This window comes from Crinia signifera, chromosome 7 (assembly GCF_055691185.1).
Source record: "Crinia signifera chromosome 7, ASM5569118v1, whole genome shotgun sequence".
Classification (NCBI taxonomy): domain Eukaryota; kingdom Metazoa; phylum Chordata; class Amphibia; order Anura; family Myobatrachidae; genus Crinia; species Crinia signifera.
In genome coordinates this window covers 1737171-1748717 of record NC_139223.1, presented here as the reverse complement: position 1 = coordinate 1748717, position 11547 = coordinate 1737171, and the positions used below count along the sequence as shown (strand labels likewise).

The 11547-nt window shown below is 57.2% G+C and overlaps 1 protein-coding gene across 1 annotated transcript in view; it reads right to left on the bottom strand.

Annotated features, from left to right (window-relative positions):
- PHKG2 (phosphorylase kinase catalytic subunit gamma 2) overlaps nt 1–8324 on the bottom strand; it is an 18618-nt gene extending 10294 nt beyond the window's left edge. The window contains 4 exon segments of the mRNA XM_083153702.1: nt 2337–2441; nt 4624–4678; nt 5545–5720; nt 7995–8324. Of these exon segments, the coding sequence (XP_083009828.1) occupies nt 2337–2441; nt 4624–4678; nt 5545–5720; nt 7995–8089 (431 nt within the window). The 5' untranslated portion in view covers nt 8090–8324.
- Nucleotides 8325–11547: the final 3223 nt, after the last annotated feature.

Below are 11547 nucleotides of genomic sequence, written 5' to 3'. Positions count from 1 at the left end.
TGGGCCCGGCGCAGTAAGCAAGGGAGCTGGCACATCAAGGGGGGGGGGCAATGTATGAGTCAGGGGGCCGGCGCAGTAAGCAGGGGAGCTGGCACAGCAAGGTGGGGGGGGGCAGTATGTGTCAGAGGGCCGGCACAGTAAGCAGGGGAGCTGGCACAGCAAGGTGGGGGGAGGGCAATATGAGTCAGGGGCCCGGCACAGTAATGCAGGGGAGCTGGCACAGCAAGGTGGGGGGGGGGGCAGTATGCGTCAGAGGTCCGGCACAGTAAGTAGGGGAGCTGGCACAGAAAGGTGGGGGGGGGGGGCAGTATGCGTCAGAGGGACGGCACAGTAAGCAGGGGAGCTGGCACAGCAAGGTGGGGGGGGGGCAGTATGCATCAGAGGGCCGGCACAGTAAGCAGGGGAGCTGGCACAGCAAGGTGGGGGGAGGGCAATATGCGTCAGGGGCCCGGCACAGTAAGCAGGGGAGCTGGCACATCAAGGTGGGGGGGGGGGGCGGGGGGGGGGGGGCAGTATGCGTCAGAGGGCCGGCACAGTAAGCAGGGGAGCTGGCACAGCAAGGTGGGGGGAGGGCAATATGAGTCAGGGGCCCGGCACAGTAATGCAGGGGAGCTGGCACAGCAAGGTGGGGGGGGGCAGTATGCGTCAGGGGGCCGGCACAGTAAGCAGGGGAGCTGGCACAGAAGGTGGTGGGGGGGGGGCAGTATGCGTCAGGGGGCGGCACAGTAAGCAGGGGAGCTGGCACAGAAAGGTGGGGGGGGGGCAGTATGCGTCAGGGGGCCGGCACAGTAATGCAGGGGAGCTGGCACAGCAAGGTGGGGGGGGGCAGTATGTGTCAGGGGCCCGGCACAGTAATGCAGGGGAGCTGGCACCGCAAGGTGGGGGGGGGCAATATGCGTCAGGGGCCCGGCACAGTAAGCAGGGACAGTATGTGTCAGGGGCCCGGCACAGTAATGCAGGGGAGCTGGCACAGCAAGGTGGGGGGGGGGCAGTATGTGTCAGGGGCCCGGCACAGTAATGCAGGGGAGCTGGCACCGCAAGGTGGGGGGAGGGCAATATGCGTCAGGGGCCTGGAACAGTAATGCAGGGGAGCTGGCACAGAAAGGTGGGGGGGGGGGGCAGTATGCGTCAGGGGGCCGGCACAGTAAGCAGGGGAGCTGGCACAGCAAGGGGGGGGGGGGGGGGCAGTATGCATCAGAGGCCCGGCACAGTAAGAAGGGGAGCTGGCACAGCAAGGTTGGGGGGGGGGGGGCAATATGAGTCAGGGGCCCGGCACAGTAATGCAGGGGAGCTGGCACAGCAAGGTGGGGGGGGGGGGGGGGGGCAGTATGCATCAGGGGCCCGGCACAGTAAGTTGGGGAGCTGGCACAGCAAGGTGGGGGGGGCAATATGCGTCAGGGGCCCGGCACAGTAATGCAGGGGAGCTGGCACAGAAAGGTGGGGGGGGGGGGCAGTATGCGTCAGGGGGCCGGCACAGTAAGCAGGGGAGCTGGCACAGCAAGGGGGGGGGGGGCAGTATGCATCAGAGGCCCGGCACAGTAATGCAGGGAGCTGGCACAGCAAGGTGGGGGGAGGGCAATATGCGTCAGGGGCCCGGCACAGTAAGAGGGGGAGCTGGCACAGCAAGGTTGGGGGGGGGGGGGGGGGGCAATATGAGTCAGGGGCCCGGCACAGTAATGCAGGGGAGCTGGCACAGCAAGGTGGGGGGGGGGGGGGGGGGGCAGTATGCATCAGGGCCCGGCACAGTAAGTTGGGGAGCTGGCACAGCAAAGTGGGGGGGGGCAGTATGTGTCAGGGGCCCGGCACAGTAATGCAGGGGAGCTGGCACCGCAAGGTGGGGGGAGGGCAATATGCGTCAGGGGCCCGGCACAGTAAGCAGGGGACAGTATGTGTCAGGGGCCCGACACAGTAATGCAGGGGAGCTGGCACAGCAAGGTGGGGGGGGGCAGTATGCGTCAGAGGGCCGGCACAGTAAGTAGGGGAGCTGGCACAGCAAGGGGGGGGCAGTATGCGTCAGAGGGCCGGCACAGTAAGTAGGGGAGCTGGCACAGCAAGGTGGGGGGGGGGGGGGGGTAGTATGCGTCAGAGGGCCGGCACAGTAAGCAGGGGAGCTGGCACAGCAAGGTGGGGGGGAGGGGGCAATATGCGTCAGGGGGCCGGCACAGTAAGTAGGGGAGCTGGCACAGCAAGGTGGGGGGGCAGTATGCGTCAGGGGCCCGGTACAGTAAGCAGGGGAGCTGGCACAGCAAGGGGGGGGGGGGGGGCAGTATGCGTCAGGGGCCCGGCACAGTAAGCAGGGGAGCCGCTTCCATATATCATTCTATAACAATACACACAAGGACCAATATGGACCAGGAGCACGGACAGCAGCTCACCTCGTCTCCTTCTCACTCAGGGTCACCTTCTCTGTCAGGTAATCAAACAGTTCTCCCCTCTTCATCCTGTCAGAGAAATGCCCACACTAGGTAATTACCGTAATACTACAGCGCCACGTCATCCACACACACACTGATCAGCACCGGACCATTACCGTAATACTACAGCGCCACGTCCTACACACACACACACACACCGGACCATTACCGTCATACTACAGCGCCACGTCATCCACACACACACACACACACTGATCAGCACCGGACCATTACCGTAATACTACAGCACCACGTCATCCGCACACAACACACACACACACACACACACACACACACTGATCAGCACCGGGCCATTACCGTAATACTACAGCACCACGTCATCCACACACACACACACACACACACACACACACACTGATCAGCACCGGGCCATTACCGTAATACTACAGCACCACGTCATCCACACACACACACACACACACTGATCAGCATCGGACCATTACCGTAATACTACAGCACCACGTCATCCACACACACACACACTGATCAGCACCGGACCATTACCGTAATACTACAGCACCACGTCATCCACACACACACACACACACTGATCAGCACCGGACCATTACCGTAATACTACAGCACCACGTCATCCACACACACACACACACACACTGATCAGCATCGGACCATTACCGTAATACTACAGCACCACGTCATCCACACACACACACACACACACTGATCAGCACCGGACCATTACCGTCACACTACAACGCCATGTCCTTTTTTTGAATAATGGCACTACCTCTGCTATTCTCCAGTCTTTTGGTACCTTTCCTGATGATAGTGAATTATCAAACATATAATGTAGAGGGGAAGCTAATTCCTCCCTTAATTCCATTAGTACCCTAGGATGAATCCCATCTGGCCCATGTGATTTATTTGTTTTGATTTTGCTGAGCCTCAATATTATTCCTCGGTAGAGAATTCAATATTGAGGTCCGGCTTGTTCATCCCATTTGTGGTACAGATGGAGCCGGCTCCCTCTTGCTGGCAAATCGCCAGAACGTCACCGCTGACGATCCGCGTCTCAATTTCCGGACGGTGGGGCGACAGGAACCCTGTCCGTCTCCGCTTCAGGGAGACGGACAGGGTTAGGGGGGAGGGTGCGGGGAGGCGGTGGGGACCCCGGGTGACCGGCGACAAACCGGCAGGGACCCGGGGGAACCGTGCGAAAGGGGACACGCACGCATCTCATGCGCGCGTCCCCTCTCCCAAATACAGATGGCGGGGGATGGCGTCGCCATCGCCATCCCCTGCATAGAAGAGCCCGGCTCCATCTGTACGTGTGCGTTCCACAGTCTGCTCGTCCTTTGTAAACACTGATGAGAAGAACTCATTTAACAGTTCTGCTTTTCCCTTATCCTCCGTAAAACTTTTTCCAGTGATATTGGTTAGTGGGCCTATGTTGTCCTTAATTATACGTTTACTATTTATGTATTTGAAAAAACTTCTTGGGGTTAAGGTGCCCATAGACGGTCCGTTCTGTACTATGCGATGCGCGCTCCCGCGCATCTCATCGTACGGTACAAAAAGTATGTGCTGCACATACTTTTTTTACTAGCTACACATTGCATCGGCTGGCATTGCATGCACACTGCATGCAATCCAATGCGATGTGTGCTAATTAAGTGCCGAACGGATCCGTTAAATGGACCGTCTATGGGCACCTTAAGTTTTGCTTTCAGTGGCTATGTGCTCTTCATAATCCCTTTTAGCTACTTTGATACTTTGTATTTGGTGAACGCCTCCTCATTTAAGTTATTTTTATAGAATTTAAATGCTCTGGTTTTATTGTTGACCAAACTTTTTTGTCCAACCATGGTGGCTTTTTTTTTATTGAACTTACCCTTATTTACTTTAGGAATGTATTTAATAGTTAATTTCCATAAGTCAAACCATATTGTGATCACTGTTCCCTAGATGTTCAATTACTTTGTGGTTTGAAACTAAGTTTAAGGTCAGCACCGGACCATTATAGTCATACTACAGCACGATGTCATGCGCCCTCCACACACACACACACACACACACACACACACACACACACACACACACACACACACACACACACACACACACACACACACACACACACACACACACACACACACACTACCATCACACTGATCAGCACCAGGCATCGGATCATTATCATCATACTACAGCCTTGCATTATACTCACAGATCAAACACCAGGAATATAAATGCAGAAGACTCATAGGAATCAATCAGAGTTACTGCAAGAAGAACAGAAAACACAGGAGATGATCAGTCCAGGACAGAGAGGAGAACGGGAGGGTACTGGGACATGAGAGGTGATGGGTGGGGACTCATGGATTGAGAGGTGATGGGGGTACTGGGAAGCACAATACAGATATAGAGGTACTCGCTGACTGAGGGGTGATGGGGGGTGGTGGCACTGGGAAGCGGAGGACAGGACAGAGGTTGTCACTGATTGAGGGGTGATGGGGGGGGGGGGTACAGGGAAGCACAAGATATAGAGGTACTCACTGATTGTAGGAGATACTCACTGATTGTAGGAGATGGGGGGAACTGTGAAGAGGAGGACAGATACAGGTACTCACTAATTTAGGGGTGATGGGAAGTACTGGGAAGCGGGGACAGATACAGAGGTTCTCACCGATTGAGGGGTGATGGAGGGTATTGAAAAGTGGGGGACATACAGGTACTCACTGATTGAGGGGTGATAGGGGGTACCGGGAAGCGGGGGACAGATAGCTGTACTCACTGATTGAGGGGTGATGGGGGGGGGGGGGGTACTGAAAAGTGGGGAACATACAGGTACTCACTGATTGAGGGGTACTGGGTATGCGGGGTACAGATAACTGTACTCACTGATTGAGGGGTACTGGGTATGCGGGGTACAGATAACTGTACTCACTGATTGAGGGGTACTGGGTATGCGGGGGACAGATAGCTGTACTCACTGATTGAGGGGTGATGGGGGGTACTGGGAAGCGGGGGTACAGATAGCTGTACTCACTGATTGAGGGGTGATGGGGGGTACTGGGAAGCGGGGTACAGATAGCCGTACGTACTCACTGATTGAGGGGTGATGGGGGGTACAGATAGCTGTACTCACTGATTGAGGGGTGATGGGACACCTGGTGAAGGATCTCCAGCTCCTTAGCTGTGGACATTCGAACCTCCTGTAGCTGCTCTGGACTCATTCTCTCTGGGGTGACCTCTATGATCTTCACTGCATACTGCCGGCCGGTCTCCCGATGTATACAGCGCCGGACTGTGCTCGAGACGCCCCTGGGACCAACCAAACAAAAAATTATAAACGTCCAACATATCTACATCCGATGTCAGTCAGTGTACAGTGTATTACCCATAGTGTACACCACACCGGCTGCGTGCCCCGCATTACCCATAGTGTACACGGCACCGGCTGCGTGCCCCGCATTTCCCATAGTGTATACGGCACCGGCTGCGTGGCCCACGCTCTGCATTACCCATAGTGTATACGGCACCGGCTGCGTGGCCCACGCTCTGCATTACCCATAGTGTATACGGCACCGGCTGCGTGGCCCACGCTCTGCATTACCCATAGTGTATACGGCACCGGCTGCGTGGCCCACGCTCTGCATTACCCATAGTGTACACGGCACCGGCTGCGCGCCCCACGCTCTGCATTACCCATAGTGTATACGGCACCGGCTGCGTGGCCCACGCTCTGCATTACCCATAGTGTACACAGCACCGGCTGCGTGGCCCACGCTCTGCATTACCCATAGTGTACACGGCACCGGCTGCGCGCCCCACGCTCTGCATTACCCATAGTTTACACCACACCAGCTGCGTGCCCCACGCTCTGCATTACCCATAGTGTATACGGCACCGGCTGCGCGCCCCACGCTCTGCATTACCCATAGTTTACACCACACCAGCTGCGTGCCCCGCATTACCCATAGTGTATACGGCACCGGCTGCGCGCCCCACGCTCTGCATTACCCATAGTTTACACCACACCAGCTGCGTGCCCCGCATTACCCATAGTGTACACGCATGCCTCCCAACATGACCTCTCCAGGAGGACACATTGCTCTGCTCCTGCACTTTCCCTCTTATTGCATGATTACATCACCTGTGTTGAGCAGCTTAATTAATAAGAAAGGTTCTTAACCACAGGTGATAATCATACATTAAAAGGGAAGTGCAGGAGCATGGAGAGGGTCATGTTGGGCGGTATGTACACGGCACCGGCTACGTGCCCCCACACATAACACACGACCGCCTGTCAGGCATCAGGGACACGCCCCTATACACACAGGACACGCCCCTGGTAAACACATGACCGCCTGTCAGGCATCAGGGACTCGCCCCCTATACACACACAGGACACGCCCCTGGTAACACATGACCGCCTGTCAGGCATCAGGGACACGCCCCCTATACACACACACAGGACACGCCCCTGGTAACACATGACCGCCTGTCAGGCATCAGGGACACGCCCCCTATACACACACACACACACAGGACACGCCCCTGGTAACACATGACCGCCTGTCAGGCATCAGGGACTCGCTCCCTATACACACACAGGACACGCCCCTGGTAACACATGACCGCCTGTCAGGCATCAGGGACTCGCTCCCTATACACACATAGGACACGCCCCTGGTAACACATGACCGCCTGTCAGGCATCAGGGACTCGCTCCCTATACACACATAGGACACGCCCCTGGTAACACATGACCGCCTGTCAGGCATCAGGGACACGCCCCCTATACACACACACACACACACAGGACACGCCCCTGGTAACACATGACCGCCTGTCAGGCATCAGGGACTCGCCCCCTATACACACACACACACAGGACACGCCCCTGGTAACACATGACCGCCTGTCAGGCATCAGGGACTCGCTCCCTATACACACACAGGACACGCCCCTGGTAACACATGACCGCCTGTCAGGCATCAGGTACACGCCCCCTATACACACATAGGACACGCCCCTGGTAACATATGACCGCCTGTCAGGCATCAGGGACACGCCCCCTATACACACACAGGACACGCCCTGGTAACACATGACCGCCTGTCAGGCATCAGGGACACGCCCCCTTACCACACACAGGACACGCCCCTGGTAACACGACTGCCTCACAGGTGTCAGGAACACGCCCCCTATACACACACAGGACACGCCCCTGGTAACACATGACCGCCTGTCAGGCATCAGGGACACGCCCCCTATACACACACACACAGGACACGCCCCTGGTAACACATGACCGCCTGTCAGGCATCAGGGACTCGCTCCCTATACACACACAGGACACGCCCCTGGTAACAGATGACCGCCTGTCAGGCATCAGGTACACGCCCCCTATACACACACACAGGACACGCCCCTGGTAACACATGACCGCCTGTCAGGCATCAGGGACACGCCCCCTTACCACACACAGGACACGCCCTGGTAACACGACTGCCTCCCAGGTGTCAGGAACGCATCCCTGACACAAAGTTACTCACACTGAGACAATAGTTGTCGGTGCCCCGCCCCAAGTACCTGCCGATGATCTCCTTCGGGTCATACTTCTGGTAGAACTCTTTGGCTCCGGCCCAGTCCGGGAGCTCATCACGTGCCTCCAGGTCACGTGTCATGCTGTCCGGCTCCTGAGCTACACAGCGCGCTCACCCGTCCACCATCTGCCCCCGGTACCCGCTGTCCCGAGCCGACGTCACCCACTGACCCCGCCCTTATCCAGGGCGCACTTCCGGCTTCCAATCAGACACAAACATCAGGCGCGCTGACAGCACGTGACGCCGCACGCAACGTAGGGGGCGGAGCCTGATAAACACTCAGATTTTATGGTAGTTGCTAAATTGTAGAGCTAATGAACTACCACGCCCTGGGGGCGGGGCGAGGCGGAGCAAGGTTGCCAGGTAACCAGGTGGCGAGCAGAGCGAGCGAGTCGCGAACTACCGTTTGGGTCCCCCTGTACCGCTCCTCCTCTCTCCGCCCCCTCTCCTCCCCTCTGACGTCACTAGTTCCCTTAGCCCACTTGAATTTAAGGTGCCCATACACTAGTAAGATTTATCTTCAGATCTGGCTGGTTGGAACAAAAACATGGTTATGGATGAGTGACAGTTTGTCAGGTTTCCAGTATTTCCAAGTAAATGGTCAACTGTCATTTGCTCTCATCCATAACCATGCGTCTGCCTCCAACCAGCCAGATCTGCAGATAAATCTGCATGTGTATGGCCACCTTTAGACCAGGGTTGCCGACTTTTTAAATCTCCTCTCCGGGAGAAGCCCGGAGAGGAGACATTCAGCGGGAGTTCGTGGGGGGCGGGCTTGAACATGCCGTCATTAAGTCCCGCCCCATGCTTGAAAATAATCAGTTTTGCACATCTCCGTGGAGGAGGCGGGGCTAAAATTGCGGGATTATGACACTTTAGCCCCCGCCCCCTCATCGGAGATAAGCATATCAGGTTATTTAAATAGTGTGGCGGGGGAGTTTTAGCCCAGGGTTGCCGACTTTCAAAAAATCCTCTCCGGAGAAGCCCGGAGAGGAATCTTGCAGTACGCGTTTTGGGGGCAGGGCTTAACTGTGCCGTCATTAAGCCCCGCCCACATTACAACAAGTAGCCGAAATAACAGTTATCCATGGAGGGGGCGGGGCTAAAACGTCACGATTGTGCCGTTTTAGCTCCGCCCCCTCCCCTGAGACCCGCGGATTGCGGCATATAAATGCCGCGATCGGGGGGCTCAGTGGGGGTCCCCCTGGTTCCGGGAGGGTTGCCCACCCTCCTAGGGGCCGGGAGGAAGGACCCGATTTTCGGGACACTCCCGCAAATTCCGTGAGGGTCGGCAACCCTGTTTTAGCCACGATCGGGGGGGGGGGGGGGAAAGAGCGGGTGTCCCCCAGAAACCGGGAGGTTTGCCCACCTTTCCGGGGGACCGGGAGGGTAGGGTGACCAACTCATCCCTTTAATCCGGGACACATATTAATTACACAGGTTCTGTGGCAGTTTAAAACCAGGTGAAATGGAGTCTTGAGGTGTGGCAGTTTAAAACCAGGTAAAAGCCAGCCACAGAACCTGTGTAATTAATATGTGTCCCGGATTAAAGGGATGAGTTGGTCACCCTACGGGAGGGGGACCCGATTTTCGGCCATTCCGGTAGGGTAGGCAACCCTGCTTTAGACCTACTCGAGATTTTATTTCCGAGTTTCCAGCATCATTAAGTAGGGAAGGCAATCCCTATCATTACGCGCTCTGTGGTGTGTGTTCCTATGTCGCATACCCAGTGCTACTGGGGGCGAGCGAGTAGCCCTGTACACCTGAGAGGGAGGGGACACCGGCAGTGGCATAACTACCTTATTGTCCGTCCGTCCGTCCGTCCCCCCCCCCGCCGCATATTTTTCGGCGCCCCCCTCCCCTCGGCCCCCTCCCTCCCCTCGACTTACCTGCCCGGCCCCATCTGCCTGTCACGGTCCCGTCTCTCCCGGCGCCGGCTCCTGCTGCCGTAATGACAACGGACTCTTAGAAAATGGCTGCCCCCATACTATGGGGGCAGCCATTTTCTAAGAGTCCGTTTTCATTATAGTAGCAGGAGCCAGCGCCGGGAGATACGGGACCGTGACAGGCAGATGCGGCCGGACAGCAGCGGGTAAGTGGTAGCTATAGCCCCGCAGACCCCCGGCGCCCACAGGTTCTCTGCGCCTCCCCGCCACCACGGGGCTGCGGAGCTATAGCTACGCCACTGGACACCGGGACTGTCTGTATAACATGTGTCCTGAGAGTGAGGGGATGCCGGGACTGTCTATATAACATGTGTCCTGAGAGTGAGGGGACGCCGGGACTGTCTATATAACATGTGTCCTGAGAGTGAGGGGACGCCGGGACTGTCTGTATTACACGTGTTCGGAGTGTGAGAGGACACCGGGACTGTCTGTATTATACGTGTCCTGAGAGTGAGGGGACACCGGGACTGTCTGTATAACACGTATCCTGAGAGTGAGGGGACGCCGGGACTGTCTGTATTACACGTATCCTGAGAGTGAGAGGACGCCGGGACTGTCTGTATTACACGCGTCCTGAGAGCAAGGGGACGCCGGGACTGTCTGTATTACACGCCTCCTGAGAGTGAGGGGACGCCGGGACTGTCTGTATTACACGCGTCCTGAGAGTGAGGGGACGCCGGGACTGTCTGTATTACACGCGTCCTGAGAGTGAGGGGACGCCGGACTGTCTGTATTACATGCGTCCTGAGAGTGAGGGGACGCCGGGACTGTCTGTATTACACGCGTACTGAGAGTGAGGGGACGGCGGGACTGTCTGTATTACACGCGTCCTGAGAGTGAGGGGACGCCGGGACTGTCTGTATTACACGCGTCCTGAGAGTGAGGGGACGCCGGGAATGCCTGTATTACAAGCGTCCTGAGAGTGAGGGGACGCCGGGACTGTCTGTATTACACGTGTCCTGAGAGCAAGGGGACGCTGGGACTGTCTGTATTACACGCCTCCTGAGAGTGAGGGGACGCCGGGACTGTCTGTATTACACGCGTCCTGAGAGTGAGGGGACGCCGGGACTGTCTGTATTACACGCGTCCTGAGAGTGAGGGGACGCCGGACTGTCTGTATTACATGCGTCCTGAGAGTGAGGGGACGCCGGGACTGTCTGTATTACACGCGTACTGAGAGTGAGGGGACGGCGGGACTGTCTGTATTACACGCGTCCTGAGAGTGAGGGGACGCTGGGACTGTCTGTATTACACGCGTCCTGAGAGTGAGGGGACGCCGGAAATGCCTGTATTACACGCGTCCTGAGAGTGAGGGGACGCCGGGACTGTCTGTATTACATGTGTCCGGAGAGTGAGGGGACGCCGGGACTGTCTGTATCACACGTGTCCTGAGAGTGAGGGGACGCCGGGACTGTCTGTATTACACGTGTCCTGAGAGTGAGGGGACGCCGGGACTGTCTGTATCACACGTGTCCTCAGAGTGAGGGGACGCCGGGACTGTCTGTATTACACGCGTCCTGAGAGTGAGGGGACGCCGGGACTGTCTGTATTACATGCGTCCTGAGAGTGAGGGGACGCCTGGACTGCCTGTAT